General features: G+C 41.8%; 1 protein-coding gene and 1 long non-coding RNA gene across 3 annotated transcripts; one reads left to right on the top strand and one right to left on the bottom strand.

The window, feature by feature from the left end:
* Positions 1-438: 438 nt before the first annotated feature.
* On the bottom strand, positions 439-4679 carry LOC119876380. 2 transcript variants are annotated; one of them, XM_038541184.1, is made up of 2 exons: positions 3267-4679; positions 439-576 (listed from the first exon to the last, which is right to left on the bottom strand). In XM_038541184.1, exon 1 carries the CDS (start codon positions 4062-4064, stop codon positions 3270-3272), a length of 795 nt encoding a protein of 264 aa, XP_038397112.1. In that variant the 5' UTR covers positions 4065-4679; the 3' UTR covers positions 439-576; positions 3267-3269. The 2 variants fall into 2 exon arrangements, with proteins under 2 accessions (XP_038397112.1, XP_038397113.1); XM_038541185.1 differs by lacking the exon at positions 439-576 and adding an exon at positions 1323-1437 and having other exon boundaries at positions 3372-4679.
* Positions 3984-19989, top strand: LOC119876381. The gene is made up of 3 exons (XR_005361136.1): positions 3984-4176; positions 16360-16496; positions 19642-19989. It is a non-coding gene; the product is annotated as an uncharacterized LOC119876381 (long non-coding RNA).
* The last annotated feature ends 421 nt before the right edge of the window (positions 19990-20410 follow it).

The following is a 20410-nucleotide window of genomic DNA, read 5'->3' on the forward strand; positions in this document are numbered from 1 at the left end:
GGGAGCCTGGCTGCAGATTTCTGAGAAGGACCTGGTCCCCTGGGGATAAGTCTCGTGGAGAGGCTTCCTCGGAGGCATTGTCGGTCGGGGCCGGAATGACAGCATCGGCATGGGCTCTCAAGAGGGCCCGGAGGAGGGTAAGGTAAGGCAGATAGGATAAAAGAGGTGGAGGAATGGCCGGGAGGTTGTGGTTGATAAGGAAGGGCCGACCGTACAGTAACTCAAAGGGACTCAAACCTGATGGTCCTCGGGGGGACGCCCGGAGTCTGGTGAGAGCTATAGGTAACAGTGTGGGCCACGACAGGCGAGTCTCCAGGGTAAGTTTAGTGAGTTGAGCCTTAAGTAGCCCGTTGGCCCTTTCCACCTTACCCGAAGACTGAGGGTGGTAGGGGATGTGCAGCTTCCAGGTAATGTTGAGGCTCTCGGCCACCTGTTGGGTCACACTGGAGATAAATGCCGGCCCGTTGTCTGACTGTAGGGTCCGGGGTAACCCAAACCTCGGGATGATGTGCTCGATGAGGATTGTGGCCACCACATCTGCAGTCTCTCTGGCTGTGGGGTATGCCTCAATCCATCCTGTAAAAGTATCAACCAAAGTCAGTAGATAACGAAAGGCTTTATGGCGGGGCATGTGAGTGAAGTCCAGCTGCCAGTCTTCACCGGGCTGATGGCCTCGGAGCTGATGGTTAGGCCCCGGCCTGCGGATTCCTCCCTGTGCATTTACAGCTGAGCAGGTTTTACAAGCCCTATGGACAGCCTCAATCACCTTAGGTAGGGATGGATAGTAAAACAGGGGCTGGAGAAACTGGTTCAGTGCCCTTGGGCCAATATGGAGAGATTGGTGGATATCAGTAATTAGGGTATGGGCCAGGTTTCCTGGGAGGGCAATCTTCCCTCGGATGTAAATCCATCCTTTACTTTCTGCCTTTCCTCCCAGGGCCTGGAGGGCTTGAGTTTCCTTTATAGAGTAGAAAGGTCGATGAGGGGTATTAAGGAAGAGGATGGGAGATATTGGGTTACTTAAGGCCGTTTCCCTGGCCACTGAGTCGGCCTTATTATTTCCTATGGAGACCATGTCTTTAGAAGTCTGATGGCCCCTACAGTGAACGATTGCAACCTCAGTGGGCAGACTAAGGGCCTCAAGCAATTTGGCAATGAGAGGTCCGTTTACTATAGGCATCCCCTTGGTGGTTAAAAATCCCTGCTCCTGCCAGAGGACAGAATGAGTATGAACGATGAGATAGGCATATTTTGAGTCGGTGTAGATGGTGACTCGTTGTCCCTTAGATAGATGTAGAGCCCTGGTGAGAGCTATAAGTTCAGCCTTTTGGGAAGTAGTCCCAATTGGGAGGGGGACTGTCTCCACTACCGTCTCTGGGGTGACTACAGCATAGGCGGCGTGTCTCCGACCATCCGCAGCCAGGAAGGAGCTGCCATCTACAAAGAGTATACGGTCAGGGTTGGATAATGGCTGATCAGAGAGTCCAGGGTGGGGAGGGGTGAGATCCTCTATGAGCTGCGGGCAGGAGTGAGTGGGTTCAGAGGTAGGCGAAGGTGTAGGCAACAGAGTTGCAGGATTTAAGCGGGGAGAGGTAGAGAGGGAGATTTGAGGGTTTTCGATGAATAGCAGATGGAAGAGTTGGAGACGAGAGGGGGTTAGGTGGGCCAGGGATCGGTGGCTAAGAAGATCCCCAAGTCGATGGGGGGAGTAAACCACGAGGGGTTGTCCCAAAGTCAATTTGAGAGCCTCCTTAGTTAAGGAGGCAGCAGCTGCGAGTGCCCTAAGGCAGGGCTGCCATCCGCGGGCGGTGCTGTCTAGCTGCTTAGATAGATAGGCTATAATCCGGTAAGTAGGTCCAGCCGGTTGGGCCAAAAGGCCAGTAGCTGAACCCGACCGCTCATCAGTGTAAAGGTGGAATGGTTTTGAAGGGTCAGGCAAAGTTAGTATCGGCCCAGCGGTGAGACAGTCTCTTAACTTGGAAAACAGGCGGCGGACCGAAGAGGGATCAGTGAGAGGACCCTGGGGAGTGTCCTTTGCCGCTTGGTATAAGGGGCGGGCCAAAATAGAAAAGTTTGGAATCCAGTGTCTAAAGAAGCCAGCCAACCCGAGGAAGGAAAGTATTTCATCTGCCGTCTGAGGGGGTTGGAGCTCTCGTAGGAGGCGGATACGGTCTCCGGTAAGAGATATAGAGGTGGGGGTCAGGTGGATTCCCAGATAAGTGACCGAAGGGGTGCAGAGTTGTGCCTTAGAGGTGTGACCCGATACCCTTTGCTCCCTAGGAAGTTAAATAGGGAGGTGGTGTCATCCTGGGAGATGGTGAGGGCAGGGCTGCAGAGGAGGAGGTCGTCTACATATTGTAGTAAGGTATTAGCCTTAAGAAGGCATTGTTGTAAATCCGCAGCCAAGGCCTGACCAAAAATATGGGGGCTGTCCCGGAACCCCTGGGGTAGGACAGTCCAGGTTAATTGTCCAGAGGTATGTGTGTCTGGGTCTTCCCAGGTGAAGGCGAAAAGAAAGTAGGAATCGGGGTGTAGGGGAATAGTAAAAAAGGCATCCTTCAGGTCCAACACCATAAAGTGAGTGGTGCTTGGAGGGATATGGGATAGCAGGGTATAAGGGTTAGGAACCACTGGATGGAGAGGGACTATTGCCTCATTAATGAGTCGGAGGTCCTGAACCAATCGATAAGCTCCGGAGGGTTTACGGACCAGCAGGTTGGGGGAGTTACAGGGAGAGCTTATGGGAATCAGAAGTCCCTGACGCTTTAGTCGTTCTATGATCGGTTTGAGGCCGAGGCGATGGAGGAGGGAGATAGGGAACTGGGGTCTAGAGGGGAACTTGGAACCATCCTTGAGTTTTATTTTGACGGGAGGGTGGTGGGAGGCCACTACGGGTTCCGAGGTATCCCATACTTGGGGGTTCACGAAGGGTAATTGATCCGGGGTAGGAGTAGATGGAGTGGAGAGATATAGGATGAGACGAGCTGAGGGTGAGGAGGGAGGAGAGGGGGACAAATGAATAGTTGCCCCTAGCTTTTGGAGGATATCCCTACCCAGCAGGGGCACTGGGCATGAGGGAATCACCAGGAATGAGTGAGAGAAGGGGAACCCATCCAGGCTACAAGTAAGGGGAGGTGTGGCCCTAGGAGTGGAGGGGTTCCCGTCGATCCCCATAACAGCGACTGGTGAGGGTAGAGTAGGTCCCGCGTAGGAAGGCAGAACAGAATAGGCAGCCCCCGTATCCAGCAGAAAGGAGATGGACTTACCCGCTACCTGGAGCATGACCCTGGGCTCGGCCTGGGTGAGAGGGGTGGCCGAGGCTGGGCTCCGTCAGTCTCCTCCAGCCCGAGCAGTTGGAAGGCTGGACTCACCGTCTCGGGTCTTCCCCCGCGTTGAGGCGCCGAGGATTCCCTGAGGCTAGGGCAGTCGGATTTCCAGTGGCCCATCAAATGGCAGAGAGGGCATGGTCGGGTTGGTGCCCTCGGGGTGGGGCACTGAAGGGCCCAATGGCCTTCAGCCCCGCCTTTGAAGCAGGCCCCGGAGGGGTGCGGGTGGGTCCCCCTCTCTGCTGGCTCCTGGAGCCGCGGCCGCAGGGCTGCTACCAAGGCCTGGGTTTGTAGCTGAACCTTCTGCTGGAGTCTGGCCTGTCGCTTCAGCTCTGCGGCTTCCTCACGGGAGTTAAAGACCTTAAATGCCATTCTCACTAGGTCAGAAATGGGGGTCTGAGGGCCTTCCTCGACTTTCTTTAATTTTTTGCGGATATCTGGGGCTGACTGAGAGATAAAATGTGTGGCTAGAACCGTGGCCCCCGCGGGACAGGCCGGGTCCAAGCGAGTGTACTGAATTAATGCCTCGGTCAGCCGGTTAAGGAATATAGCCGGGTTTTCGTCAGGGGCCTGTATGATTTCTCTGATCTTGTCATAATTTACGGCCTTATTAGAGGCCGCCCGCATGCCGGCGATGAGACATCGGACCACGTGGTCGCGGCGCCGGCGGCCATCTTGGCCGTCTTGGTAATCCCGGCCTGGCTCTACGGCGGGGACCGCCTGAGCACCGACCGCCATTGTGGCGTCGGTAAGGTGGACCTGATCAGCGTGTCCCCGGGCAGCAGCCTGGATACGTTCCCTCTCCTCAGTGGTGAGGGTGGTGGTCTGGAGGACATGCAAGTCATGCCAGGTTAGGTCATAGGCCTATGCCAAGTATTGGAATTCCTTGATGTAGTTGTCGGGATTGGCTGAAAAGGAACCTAAGCGTTTTTCTATTTGGGATAGGTCTTGTAGAGAAAAGGGCGCATGGACTCGGACAACCCCTTCAGCCCCTGCAACCTCCCTCAAGGGGCAGACCAGGTCCGGGGAAGAGTTTTGGGATCTGGTACGGGCAGAGATAGGAGGAGAAGGGAGGGGGCTGGAAGGTGGTTGAGGTTCTGGGGCTGGGAGGAGAGGAACGGTTGGAGAGGGTATGCTCGAGGCTGGGCCTGGGCCTGGAGTTTCAGAGATTGAGGAAGGAGTCGGGGACACAGGTTGTTGGGGAGCGGGTTGGTAGGGAGGAGGAGACAGGTGTGGGGCCCTTACAGGGGGCCTGGAGAGATCTTCAGGAGGCTCCACGAGGGGGGATGGAGGGGCCAAGTTGGAGTCTCTAGAGGTGGAGTGGGGAAGAGTCGGCGGGGGAGAGCGGGCTAGGAGTACCTGAAAGGTTGAGCAGCTAGAGCAGAGTTCTGGTCTGGAGCGCAGGGTCCAGAAAGCCTGGACATAGGGCACCTCAGACCATTTGCCTTGGCGTCTACAGAGATTATCAAGGTCCATAAGTATCTGATAATCAAAAGTGCCTTCAGGTGGCCATTGCGACTGGTTATTCAGCCGATATTGAGGCCAAGCGATGGTACAGTAATGGATAAGGCGTCGCCTTCGTAAGTCCTGGTCTAACTCCAGAGTTCGGAGATTAGCCAGTAGGCACCCTAAAGGCGTTTTGGAATCGAATTTGGACTGGGAGGTACCCATGGCTCCTTCCCGTATCAGCTCAAGACTTGGAGGAGGGCGTCCCCTCGACTGTGAATTGAGCTGCTGCTTACAGAAGTGGTCACCGTGGAGTGAGGACGTCTCCTTTACTCCCCGGAACCGCGGAGCCACCAGGTGGCGGAGGAGGGTTTGCCCTGACGCGGCCGCGATTAGGACAGGGCGCCCCGGGAGAGGGTCGGAAACCAGGGAACACCGCAAGGAGTCCGGTGACCCCAGCAGAGAAAGAGCAGAGTCCCAGTCCGACGGAAGAGGAGAGAGCCTCCGTGCTGTTGCAGGGGCTCGATCTCCTCCCGGGTTTCGGCACCAAATGTTAAGTTTTTTAGTAACTAGACGGAAATGAGATCTCCAAGGCAAGCGAGGGTCCAAGAACAGATTTTATTGCAGGCACCCTCGGGTGAGGTTCCACGACTCACGGGGGAAAGAGAGTGAGTCGAGGAAGTTGCGCCAAGACAAGGTGGTAGGGGGTTTACATAACGTTGTAAGGCAGAACGGTTTCCTATTGGTTGGCTCATATGCAAAGGAAGGATTGCAATCCAACCAGTCAGAGTGACCCTCACTATGCAAAGGAAGGATTGCAATTCGACCAGTCAAAGGTGACTTCCTCCTCTGGGGTTTGAAGGGCATTGGGTTCGGTTGAGGAAGTCCAAAGGAGAGGTGTAAGGGTCTGCTCAAGCTGTCATCCCAAGTGGAGGTGGTGACAGGAACCTCAGCCATTTTGGCGTATCCGCCATATTGAGGAGTTTCCCTTCCCGCCTGGCCCCAACAGAGAGGTGAGGAAGCTGCAGAAGAAAAGATTGAAGCTAGCAGAGGAAGGTTCATGAGATTTAAGAAAAGAAACCATCTCCGTAACAAAAGTGCAACTTATCCAGAAGATCTATCTAAGATCATTAATGAAAGTGGCTATATTAAACAATATATTTTCAGTGTAGAGGAGATAGGAGATAGCCTTATGCTAAAATAAAATGCCACCTAGGACTTTCATAGTTCTAGAGAAGTCAATGCCTGGCTCAAAGCTTCAAAGGACAAGTTGACTCTTCTTAGGGGCTAATGCAGCTGATAACATTAAGTTGAAGCCAGTGCTCACTTACCATTCTGAAAATCATAGGGCCTTTAAGAATTATGTTAAATCTGCACGTGCTCTCTCAATGGAACAAAAAAGCCTGGATGACAGCACATCTGTTCACAAGGTTTACTGAATATTTTAAGCCCACTGTTGAGACAGACCTACTGTTCAGAAAAAAAGATTCCTTTCAGAATACTATTGCTCATTGACAAAACATCTGGTCACCCAAGAGTTCTGATGGAGATGTACAACAAGATTCATGTTGTTTTCATGCTAATGAGACATCCATTCTACAGCCCATGGATCAAGGAGTCATTTTGACTTTCAAGTGTTATCTTTTAAGAAATATATTTCATAAAGCTATTGCTGCCAGAGATAGTGATTCCTCTGATAGATTTGGGCAAAGTAAATTGAAACTTTCTGGTACAGATTCACTATTCTAGATGCCATTAAGAACATTTGTGATTCATAGGAAGTGGTCAAAATGTCAACATTAACAGGAGCTTGTAAGAAGTCTGCTCCATATTTACACATAACATGATACCCTATATAGAAAACCCAAATGACTCCACCCAAAACTGCTAGAAATGATACACAAATTCAATAGTCACAGGATACAAAATCAATGTAAAGAAATCTGTTGTATTTCTAAACAGCAATAATGAAGTAACAGAGAGCTAAATTAAGGAATCAATTCCATTTACAATTGCACCAAAAGCCATAAGATAACCTAGGAATAAACCTAATCAAAAAAGTGAAAGGGGGCTGCCCCGGTGGCCCAGCAGTTTAGTGTGGCCTGCAACCTGGGGTGTGATCCTAGAGACCTGGGATCGAGTCCCACATCGGGCTCCCTGCATGGAGCCTGCTTCTCCCTCTGCCTGTGTCTCTGCCTATGTCTCTGCCTCTCTCTCTCTCTCTCTGAATAAATAAATAAATAATCTTTAAAAAAAAAAAAAGTGAAAGAGGGATGCCTGGGTGGCTCAGTGGTTGAGAGTCGGCCTTCAGCTAAGGGCATGATCCTGGGTTCAGGGATCGGGTCCCAAGTCGGGCTCCCTGTAGGGAGCCTGCCTCTCCCTCTGCCTATGTTTCTGCCTCTCTCTCTCTCTCTCTTTCTCTGTCTCTCATGAGTAAATAAGTAAAAATCTGTTTTTAAAAAAAGGTGAAACATTGTACTCTGAAAATTATAGAACATTGATTAAAGAAATTGAAGATGACACAAAGAAATTGGATTGGTAGAACATATACGGTTAAAATGTCTATACTACCCACAGCAATCTACAGATTAAATGCAATCTCTATCAAAATACCAATTTTTTATAGAACTAGAACTACAATCCTAAGATTTGCATGGAATCACAAAAGTCCCCGAATGGCCAAAGAAACCTTGAAAAAGACAAGCAGATCTGGAGGTATAATCAAAACAGTATGGTACTAGCACAAAAATAGATACATAGATCAATAGAACAGAATAGAAAATGCAGAAATGAACCCATAACTATATAGTCAATTAATTTCCAACAGAGCAGAAAAAAACATCCAATGTGAAAAAGACAATCTCTTCAACAAGTGGTGCTGGGAGAACAGGACAGCAACATGCACAAGAATGAAACTGGATCACTTTATTTCACCATACACAAAAGTAAATTCAAAATGGATTGAAGAACTAAATGTGAGACCTGAAACCATAAAAATCCTAGAGAAGAACATAGACAGTAACCTCTTTGACATCAGTATAGCAACTTTTTCTAGATATGCCTCCTGAAGCAAAGGAAAGAAAAGCAAAAATAAACTACTGAGACTACATCAAAAAAAAAAAAAAAAACAACTTCTGCACAGTGAAGGAAACAATCAACAAAACTAAAAGGCAATCCATGGAAGATATTTGCAAATGACGTGTCTGATTAAGTCTTAGTATCCAAAATACATAAAGAACTTATAAAACTCAACATCCAAAACCAAATAATCTGCCAAGAGACATATGAAAAGATAATCAACATCATTGATCACCAGAGAAATACAAATCAAAACTACAAAGAGCTATAATCTCACATCTGTCAGAATCACTAAAATCAACAACACAAGAAACATCAGATGTTGGTAAGGATGTGGAGAAAAAGGAACCCTCTTGCACTGTTGGAAATACAAACTGGTGGGGTTTTTCTGGAAAGTAGTATGAAGCATACTTGTGATGAGCACCAGGTGTTGTACGGGAACTGTTGAATCACTATCTTGTACACCTGAAACTAATATTACATTGTACGTTAACTAACTGGGATCTAATTCAAAACTTAAACAAAAAAGAAAGTTGATTACAATCCCCATGAATGACTTTGAGGGGCTCAAGACTTCAGTGGAGGAAATAGCTATAGATGTGGTGGGAACAGCAAGAGAAAAGCCGTGGAGCCTGAAGATGTGACTGAATGGCAGCAATCTCATGATAAAACCTCAACAGCTGAAGAGTTGTTTTTCATGGATGAGCAAAGAAAGTGATTTCTTGAGATGGAATCTGCTCTTGGTGAAGATGCTGTAAAGATTTTTGAAATGACAACAGGGAATTTAGAATATTATACCAACCTAGCTGAAAAAGCAGCAGCAGAATTTGAGAGGATTGACTCCAATTTTGAAAGAAGTTCTACTGTGGGTAAAATGCTATTAAACAGCATCACATGCTACAGAGAAATCGTTCATGGAAGAAGAGTCAATTGATGCAGCAAACTTCACAGTTGCCTTATTCTACAAAATTGCCACAGCCCCTGCACCGTTCAGTAACCACCACCCCATCAGTCAGAAGCCGTCAGCGTTGAGGCAAGACCCTCCCCCAGCAAAATGATGCTGACTCACAGAAAGCTAAGATGATGGTTAGCATTTTTCTAAGATTTATTTATTTTAGACAAAGAGAGAGCACGATGAGGAGGAGCAGAGGAAGAGGGAGAAAGAAAATCTCAAGAAGACTCCCTGGTCTGCAAGGAGCCTGATGAGGAGCTCAGTCTCACAAGCCTGAGATCATGACCTAAGCTGAAATCAGAGCTGAATGCTTAACCCACTGAGCCACCCAGGCACCCAATGATTAGTGTTCTTTAGCAATAGAGTATTGCTTTAATTAAGTTATGTATTTTATTAGACATGATACTATTCCACTTAACAGACAATAGTATAGTGGAAACAACTTTCTTTTTTTTTAATATTTTATTTAATTATTCATGAGAGACACACAGAGAGAGAGGCAGAGGCACAGGCAGAGGGAGGAGCAGGCTCCACGCAGGGAGCCTGATGTGGGACTCGATCCCAGGACTCCAGGATCATGCCGTGGGCCGAAGACAGGTGCTAAACCACTGAGCCACCCAGGGATCCCTGAAACATAACTTTCATATGCATTGGGAAACCCCAAAAATGATTTGACTTACTTTATTGCAATATTTGCTTTGTTGCCATGGTCTGGAACTGAGCCCACAGCATCTCTAGGATATTCCTGTACATTTTTCCAAACCAGTAAATTACAGCCTTTCTTTACTGCAACACTATTCCAGTTCTTAAAGTTTTCTGTTCATTATGTCCTTAGGGCCTCAATTTTTTTTGTGATGTTCATAAGCCAAAAGAAATATTCAATCATTCTGTTTATTTAATAATTAGATTCTGAAAACTTCATGTTTATGTCCTAAAAGTGTAGTAGACATTTGAAAAATAAATGTGCATAAATTGAAAAAAAATATTTTTATTTCATTCTTAAATAATCTCATTAACTTATTAATGGGATGCGTGTGCCTGTTGAGTGCTGCACTACTTGTTAACCTTTCAATTAGATTGGATGTTGCCACTCTCATTTTCTCTTTCAAATTTATTTTTGAGTAGTAATTGCTTTTTAAAATGTTTTTTTTTATTATGGCTATTTTTAGAGCTGTTTCAAATTCACAGCAAATTTGAGAGCAAGATATAGAGATTTCCCATATCTCTTTTGCCCCACACATGCACAGCCTGCCCTGTTAGCAACATCCCCTGCCAGAGTAGTACATTAATTACAATTGACAAACCTTTGTCAACACTCTATAATCACCCAAAGTCCGTATTTATGTTAAGTCTTACTCTTGATGGTTTACATTTTATTGGTTTGGACCAATGTATAATAACATCTTTGCATCATTATGGTACCATACAGCATGTTTTTACTGCCCCCAAAAGCATCTGTACTCTATTTATTCACCCCTCTCCCCTCCTCCAATTCCGCCAACCACTAATCTTTTTGTCTTTGTAATTTATCTATTCAAAAATTTCATATAATTGAAATAACAGTCAGTAGCCATTTTAAATTGCATTCTCCACTTAGTAATATACATGCACATTTCTTCTATATTTTTTCATGACTTCATACCTCATTTCTATTTATTTATTTATTTATTATTTATTTGTTTGTTTGTTTGTTTATTTATTTATTTAGGAGAGATCAAACAGGAGAAGGGGGGAGGGAAAGGGAGAGAATCTTAAGTAGACTCTGTGCTGAGCATGGAGCTCAGCTGAGGCTCCATCTCACAAACTTGAGATCATGACCTGAGCCAAAACCAAGAATCAGATGCTTAATTGACTGAGCCACCCAGGTGCCCCAATAGCTCATTTCTTTTTATATCTGAATACAATTCCAATGTCTAGATGTACCACAGCTTATTTACTATTCACCTACTGAAGGACATCTCGGTTGCTTCCAAGTTTTGTCAATTACAGGTAAAACTGCTATCCACATCTATTTGCAGGTTCTTATATGGACAGATAGTTTTAACTCCTCTGGTTAAATACTAAGGAATGTTGAGTGCTGAACTATATGGCAAGAGTAAGAGTAGTTTTGTAAGAAAACATCAAATTGTCTTCCAAACGGCTATATCATTTTATATTCCCACCAAACATGAATAAGTGTTCTTGTTGCTCCACATCCTCACCAGCATTTAGTTTTGTTAGTGTCCTGGATTTTGTTCAGAATAATGGGTGTGCAGTGGTATTTCCTTGTTGTTTTAATTTGCATTTCTCTAATGACATATGATGTGGAACATCTTTTCATATGCTTATTTGCCATCTGTATATCTTCTTTGGTGAGATATGTCTGTTAAGGATTTTGGACCATGTTTTTAACTGAGATGTTTTATTTCCTTATTGCTGAGTTTAAGAGTTCTTTGTATATTTTGAATAACAGTCCCTTATCAAATGTGTCTTTGACAAAACTTTCTCTCAGAAAAATTGCAGAATTAAAACTTTTCTAATTTTCTTGATACTGTTTTTTTTTTCTTTGGTTTTGTTTTGTTTTGTTTTTGTAGAGCAGAAGTTTTTTTTTTTTTTTTTTTTTTTTTTTTTTTTAATGAAGTCTAACGTATCAATTCTTTCTTTCCTAGGTCATGTCTTTTTTTTTATATCCAAAAAGTCATCACCATACCAAGGTCATCTAGGCTTTCTCCTATGATATCTTCTAGGAGTTTTAAATTTTTGAGTTTTAGGGAACCCTGGGTGGCGCAGCGGTTTGGCGCCTGCCTTTGGCCCAGGGCGCGATCCTGGAGACCCGGGATCGAATCCCACGTCGGGCTCCCGGTGCATGGAGCCTGCTTCTCCCTCTCCTTCTGCCTATGTCTCTGCCTCTCTCTCTCTGTATGACTATCATAAATAAATAAAAATAATAAAAAAAAAATTTTTTTGAGTTTTACATTTACTGCTATAATTGATTTTGAGTTAATTTTGGGAAGGGTTGTATGGTCTGTGTCTAGATTGGTAATTTCTTTTGACCATAAGAAACAACAGAAAACTAGCTTAGCAAACATGTTATCATTCAAAAGAATATAGCACAATCTAATAGTAAAACTGTAAACTTCCTCTGGAAAGTATTTTACACATTGTTCAATAAGTGTTCTGTGTTGCCGAATTCCCTTTGAAAATATAGAATGTCCTAGAGCACCCTTGTGAATTCAATGAGGTATCCTGGAGTGTCTCCGGACAGTTTGGGAATCAGGGCTATCTGCCATCAATGGAAAAACCAAGGTATATAAATGTCTAAAAAATAATCTGCAAACATTGTTAAAAGTAAAGATGCAAAGTAGCAGAATATATTTGTAGTATGTAATACAAATATAGAATTAATATCTAGGGTAGATAAAGAAATCCTACAAATAAATGATAAAGGAGAAATAATCCAATAGAAAAATGAGTAAAAACCTTACATAATTTTCAAAAAAAGCCCTATTTTATAGGGGGAACATGAAAATGCAGTTGATCTCGTTAACAATCAAGTAAATGTAAAGTAACAGTGTAATAGATACCATTTCACATTCACTGTGATGAGTATCTATTACATATATTTTAATACATTAAAATCATAAATAATTCTATTTATCCAAGAGTGTAGAGCAAAGAAATTTTTATATACTGCTATTAGGAGTATAAACTAGCATACTGACTTTAAGAATAAGTTTGGAATTGTCTGGCCAAGTTAGAAATTCACATAATCTATCAAATACAATTCCACTCCAAATATACACTCCTTAGTTACCCTCATATGTTGTTGGTCATATTGAGAAAATAAAACAGCCCAAATTTCTGTCAATAATAAAGAATTAAATTATATTCATGAAATGGCACTCAATACAGCAAGGAAAAGTGCAAACTATGTATTTGAGTTTAAATTAGTATCATGTCAAGTGAAAAACAAAATATATGGTGTATGAATCCATTGATATATAAATTATATATATTTATATATAAATACATGAATTTCAAAAATGGACAAATTAGGGGCCCCTGGCTGGCTCAGTAAGTGGAGCATCTGACTTTTGATCTCAGGGTTGTGAGTTCGGAGCTCCACATTGGGTGTAGAGATGCCTTAAAAATAAAATCTTTAATAAAAAAATGGACAAAACTAGACTATATTATTTGTAATGCATAGATGGAAACTAAACTTGACAAAACAAGGGAAACATTGTCACAGGAGTCAGAACAGTAGTATTTAATAGGGAGTAAGATTCTATGGAAAAGGGACAATTGAGAATAATCTTATTTAAGATTTTATTTATTTATTCATGAGAGACACACAGAGAGAGGCAGAGACATAGGCAGAGGGAGAAGCAGCTCCCCACAGAATGCCTGGTGCAGGGCTCTACCCCAGAATCCTGGGATCACGACCTGAGCCAAATGCAGATGCTCAACCACTGAGTGACCCAGGTGTGCTGGGAATAATTTCTGAGATTCTAACAATGTTATATATTTTGACCCAGGATATGTTTATACAGTGTTCATTTTGTAATCATGCATTTAAGTGCACATTATTTTATTTTATACTCTTTTCTATGTATGTGTTATATATCCTAGTTAAAAACATAAATGGATAGGTTCTCTTACATCTACCACCTAAGAGTCATGCTTTATGAAGCAGCAACCTCTCCTCTTCCTCTCTGCCATCTGCTGGGCAGTTGCAAAGCAGCAACCATGTGTGAATGCATCTCCATCCTGTTGGCCAGACTGGTGTCCAGATTGGCAATGCCTGCTGGGAGTCCCATTGCCTGGAACATGGCATCCAGCCCGATGGCCAGATGCCAAGTGACAAGAGCATTGGGAGAGGAAATGACTCTTTCAATACTTTCTTCATTGAGACAGGTGCTTGCAAGGCTGTGTTTATAGTCCTGGAACCCATAGTCATTGATGATGTTCACACTGGCACCTACTGCCAGCTCTTCCACCCTGAGCAGCTCATCACAGGCAGGGAAGATGCTGTCAATAACTATGCCGGAGGGCACTATAACATTGACAAGGAGATCGTTGACCTTGTCTTCAACCAAATCTGGAGACTAGCTGACCAGTGCACAAAGTCTTCAGGGCTACTTGACTTTCACAGCTTTGGATGGGGATCTGGGTCCAGGTTCACCTCCCTGCTGATAGAATGTCTCTCTATCATTTAGGGCAAGAAGTGCAAACTGGAGTTCTCCATTCACCCAGCCCTCCAAACTTCCCTAGCTTTAGTTCAACCCTAGAGTTCCACCCTCACCACCCACATCACCCTGGAGTACTCTGTGCCTTCATGGTAGACAACTTGGCCATTTACGACATCTGTGGTAGAAAATTGATATTGAATCCTCAACCTAAACTAACTTGAATAGTTGATAGATCACATTGTGTCCTCCATAATTGCTTCCCTCAGATTTGATGGAACCCTGAATGTTAATCTGACAAAATTGCAGACCAACTGCATGTCCTATCCCTGCATCCACTTCCCTCTAGCCATATATGCCCCTGTCATGTCTTCTGAGAAAACTACCATGAACAACTTTCTGTAGCAGAGATCACCAACGCATGCTTTGAGCCAGCCAACCAGATGGTGAAATGTCATCCTTGCCATGATAAATATGCGTCTTGCTGCCTGTTGTACTGTGGTAACCTACTTCTCAAAGATGTCAATGTTGCCCTTGCCACCTTCAAAACCAATTCAGTTTGTGGATTGGTGCCCCACTGGCTTCGAAGTTGGCACTAATTACCAGCATCCCGCTGTAGTATGTGGTGGAGACCTGGCCAAAGTAAAGCAATCTGTGTGCATGATGAGAAATAGCACAGCCATTGTTGACGTCTGGCCTCACCTGAACCACAAGTTTGACGTAATGTATATTGAATGATATATGGGTGAGGGCATGGAAGAAAGAGTTTTCTGAGGCCTGAGGACATAGCTGCCCTTGTTATTATGAAGAGGTTGGTGTGGATTCTGTCAAAAGAGAGGGTGAAGAAGAAGGACACGAATACTAAAGTTAAAAATGTCACAAGGGTGCTGCTTTTACAGGCAATCCTATTCTGTTTTAAACATCGAATAGTTGTGCTCTGATCAGTTCATTTATGTGTAGCAGTCTATGCTCTCATATACAATTACTGACTGATGCTTTAAAAGATGACACTTTGTTATAGACCCAAGCTGTCCATTTCTTTGATGGGTTTACATAAATGTCTTCAATGAAGAGAAAAACAATAAATGGATAAAAAAACTAGAAAATACAAACTCAAAATGGCAATTTTCTTTGAGACCTGATTAAATGGAACTAAATATATCCATGTTTTTTTTGTTTGTTTTTCAAAAATTAGGTTAAAAGTATAAATGGTAAAAGTTAGCATTTGTAATTTTGGATGGAGAAAAATTAGTCTTGGTTGTATTTTCTACCTTTCCACTATGTTTTTTTTTTTTTTCACTCCAAGAAACATCAAAAATAAACAAATCAAAACAAGTCATGTAAACCAAGGGTGCACACTCACTCTCAATACCTTCTGTAGTTGTCCCTACTGCATAGTATAAGGATGTTTTAAAAGTTGTTTGTACAGGTTTTATAGGTTGCAGAGTCACAGGAGACAAAAGCAAGCAAGTTCTGTGAATCAATAGATGGAATGACCTATCTAGGGTGGAATGCATAATAGCAAATGGTATGAATGGCAGGTCTGATTGGTAAAAGAAAAAAAAAGGTTTGGGAAATGTCTGTATAAATAAATTATACAGGTAAAAATCAGATTGTTTCAATACAGAAAAGTTAGAAGGAAAATCTACTGTATGTGAAATTTGTTTGCTAGGCTACAGATGGGGAAGATCTACATTTTGAGAGTGAATATAAGATGTAAATTTCATAAGTATTTATAACCCAATGAAACAATTATAATTATTTGTGATTATCTAGACTATGATTGTCTTAATCATATAAGACATATATTTGACAGTGGTAAGAAGCACTGAATAAAACTTGGAATATATTTTTGAAACAATTTCTAGAATAGAAAATTGGTTTTACTATACATTGTGGGACATATGAAAACACTTCTATTTAATTTTTTTTAAGGGGAAAGGGAGGAGGGAAAGGGAGAGAGAGTCTCAAGCAGGCTCAGAGACCCGGAGATCATGACCTGGGTCAAAATCAAGAGTTGGACACATAAGATTGAGCCACCCAGGCACTCCTAAAAAATAACTTTTTAAATAAAATTCCTTGTGTCTGCCTTCAGCTCAGGTCATGATCCCAGGGTCCTGGGATCAAGCCCCAAGTCAGGCTCTCTGCTCAGTGGGGGGCCTGCTTCTCCCTCTCCCTCTGTCTGCCACTCCACTTTCTTATGTTTGCTCTGTCTCTCTCTCTCTCTCTGTGTCAAATAAATAAATACAATCTTTAAGAAAATAAATAATTAAAATCATTTGTTAAAAATATGTTCATATACCCTAAAGGAAAATTTTTAAAATTTAATATATTGATAATATGTATAATTATGATTTTTGTTTTACTTGAATTACAATAATTCTACGTTCAGCCCTTTTCTGTAGTCCTCCTGCAAAAGTGGTAATGCCAAGAGTGATGCCTTCCCATTCAAATCTTTCGTTTCTGGATCAGGAATAGAAGAACATATAGACCAATAAAAGGTTGTTCAAGGCCTCTGTCAGCCTACAGGTAATTTTTTCATAAAGAATGATGGTTTCATCCCCACCAACTTCAAAACACCCCCCAACATCTCTGAAGCTAGGTGCCTTGTAAAATATGTAGTCTGTAAGACTACATGCAGTTGATGTGGGCAGGCTGGTTCTAAGGGCCCAGAGTGAGGTCCCTCAGGACCACCAAGAGGGTCCTTGGCTTCTTACAGGATAGAAATCAAACACAAGCCAAAGACATTGAAAGCAGAGATTTTTGAATAGTGTGAGTGACATACAGAGAAAAGCAGACGGAGTGTCTGGGAGACTCAGAAAGGAAAGGATTATGAGTCTCCCCACCATGTAGGCTTAGGGATTTATATTGGAAAGGGTCTAGAATATGTGTTTCTCCAGGAATCCAGGGTAGGGTCTGATCAAAAGTGAGTGTCAGAAAAAAAAAAAAAAAAGTGAGTGTCAGACGAACAATAGGTGTTGTTGCATAAATCAACAAAGGTAGGGGGTATCGATGCTAGATTCATTAGAAGCTAATGTCCTGGAACATGTTTGTGATCCCTCTCTTCTTAGATATTATCAGGTGTTTGGGGGCCTAAGACAAAACTCAGAGAATGATTAACTGTTTTACTTCCCCCTTGAAGTGGGAGCATAGCTTCTTTGTTTTTCTCTCAGATGCAAGTTGAAATACAGAACATGAGTAAATAGGGCCCAGCCGGAAAAGGGCAGAAATGGAGCCTTTTTAAAATGGAATCCTTTCAGCTTCCCTATCTCACAATCACTCCAAAGACAAGAGAATCTAGGCTCAAGAGTTATTTTAAGGTGATACTGATTAAGCCACTGCTAGGTTGACAGTTATGTTAAATAGTATATATATATACTATATATATATATACTATTTATATATATACTATATATAAATATATATATACACACATATACATGAAATTGTTATTGTTATACTATATAACATATAACATATATTATATAACATATAATAATAACATATAGCATATATGTTATAACATATAATATATATAATATATTATATATAACATAACATATAACATATAATAATATATATACTATATATAAATATATATATACACACATATACATGAAATTGTTTATTTAAAAACATATAAACAAAAAAAACTTCGGGCTTATTTAATTTCTATGTTCTGATAAGAGATCTATATTATTAAATGTTTTACTAAATGTTTTTGTGTGAAGTATTTTCAACAGTTTCTGGGATGCCTGGGTGGCTCTGTCTGTTATGCATCTGCCTTTGGTTCAGACCATGATCTTGGAGTCCTAGGAAGGAGCCCCAAGTCGGGCTTCCTGCTCATCAGGGAATCTGCTTCTCCCTCTGCCCCTCACCCCACTTATACTCTCTCTCCCAAATAAATAAATGGAATCTTTAAAAAAAAAACAAAATTTCTGTTTAGACTGATAGATTACATTGTTTCACTTCCAGCTCTTTTTTTGAAGAGTCTAGTATCGTGACTATGTTGTATTATAATTTATTTTGCTAAGGATTCCTTTGAATATCTTGAATTCTGTTTCTTGTGATTCAGGACAGATTTTTTTAAATGTTGAATATTTTATATGCAAATGAAATAATGTACTTAATCGAGGCAGTGTGTCCTACATGAAAGCAATAGACTTCAAAATTCTGTTACAGACAACTATTTCCTACTTTAAAAGCTAAAAAAAAAAAAAGAAAGTATACAGCACCATAAACAGCATGTAATAAATACTTTTCATGATCTAACTATGGTCCCAATAAAGACATTATTGTCCCAAGACTCACAGCTCATTAGAGGAATGCTACCAGCTTGTAAACAAATATGCAAACCATCAAGCTTTCAGGTCAATCTTGATCACTAGAAGAATTTTAATCAAAAATGGCTGAAACCCCAAATACCCCAAATCACTGATATGAAAAAAATAAATAATGTGAATTTGAAGCTTTAGAATAGAGGAACATTTTTCTTTCATTGATTCCTTAAAAAAAAAAAAAAAAAAAAAAGCCAAAGTAAGGATTTTTTTATAAAGAGATCAAACAATCAAATTTATTTTAAACCTTCTATCTATAATAGCTTGTCCCCAGCTTCTTGGAAGGAGGCTGAAAGCAAGAATGATTGATCACCAGTTACTCTCTACGGTACTAATTCTCCAAATATCCTATAATGTAACATCCAGTCCTTGAGTTAAATTTGGTAGACCTTTGTTTCTGAGTAAATAATCTTCTGATGTTCCTCAGAAAATGGTATTCCAATCTTTGTGACTGAGAAGCACAGGGGAAAAAAAAAAAAAAAAACATTTTCCATTTTGATGCAGCATATGTATGAGTACACACGTGTATGCATAAACAAAAGTTTATATACACACACACACTAACACATACAATGACCTTACTCAGTGAAATAAGCTTGTATATAACCTATTCTTTGCTATTTGATCTATTCTATCATTTTCATTAATAATAATGCCATTCTATTATTTTTCATTAAGAATCATTAAGATCAAACATCTCCCCAGTTTTACTGTCTATACTACAAGTTTAGGAAACATTCCCTGGACTGTCTAGTTTAATGATTAAGAGCATTTGCCTTACAACACTTGATAAACACTAATGAATAAATAAATGGATGGTGTTTAAAATTTCTCAATTGCAATTACAGTCCAGCCTTACCTTTCTGAGACAACATCTCACCCAGTATCTTTGTTTGTTTGTTTTTTAAGATTTTATTTATTTATTCATGAGAAGACACAGAGAGGAGAGAGAGAGAGGGGCAGAGACACAGGCAGAGGGAGAAGCAGGCTCCATGCAGGGAGCCCAATGTGGGACTCGATCCCAGGTCTCCAGGGTCAGGCCCTGGACTGAAGGCAATGCTAAACCGCTGAGCCACCCGGGCTGCCCTCACCCGTATCTTTGGAATTTCACATGTTACTCAAACTCCTTAAAATTCTTTTAAACCCAGTCTCCTAAGCTGCTCCCGCAGGGGTTGTTGCAGATCAACAACAAAGTGTTCATTTTACTACTAAAAAAAAATATAATAATAAAAAATAAAAAAATAAAAAACATACTTTTGAAAGAGGACCTGGGTTTTCCCTTAGCTGCCTCCATTTGACCTCAATCTCTACTTTCTAACTGATTATGTTCTTTCCAGCTTTTCTTTAACTCAGGCAAAAGATCTAGTAGGCAAAGTATCCAGAGATGGGGAATCCAAGCTACCCCTCCAGCAATAATGACTCCTCTGGCACCAGCAAGACCCCACTTGATTGACCCCAAGACAATGATGAACCTGACTTTTATTGCCCAGCTGCACATACCTACTAACCTTTGTTCCACATTTTCCTTATATAAATCTAGAAGCTTTTTCAGCATTTTGAAGACAGACTTTGGGACGCTAGTCCTAAGTCTTCCTGATATGCACTTCACTGAAATAAATTCTTGTTTCACCACCACTCATTTTTCTGCTTTTGGATTTTGTCAATGGCAAGTGACTTAATCTGGTCTGTTTGGAACCCCCAGAGCTCTGGCTACATCTTGAAGCCAAGACAATCAGATTTGTTTAGATATCAGCTCTGCCATGCATTATCTGTCAATCTCTAAGATTGCTTCCTCATTTCTAAATCTATACAACTAATAATTAACATGTAGGTTTGTTATATAGATTAAATGACGTGATGAATGTGAAGCTCTAAATTTCTGGGAAAGTCAATACATGTTAAATGATGCTAATGCTGATGGTTATCTTGTAATACACAGTATTTCTTCTGCAAACAATTTTGTCTATGTTTTGTGATCCCTCTTCCTCCTTTATTATATTTTTCTCTTTATTTTATTCTTATATGCTTAACCACTTTAAACAACTCCCATGACCCCACTAATATGAATCCTATGCTCTGATTAAAATAATTTGTCAAATGTATGAT

Source organism: Canis lupus, chromosome 6 (genome assembly GCF_011100685.1).
Source record: "Canis lupus familiaris isolate Mischka breed German Shepherd chromosome 6, alternate assembly UU_Cfam_GSD_1.0, whole genome shotgun sequence".
Taxonomy (NCBI): Eukaryota; Metazoa; Chordata; class Mammalia; order Carnivora; family Canidae; genus Canis; species Canis lupus.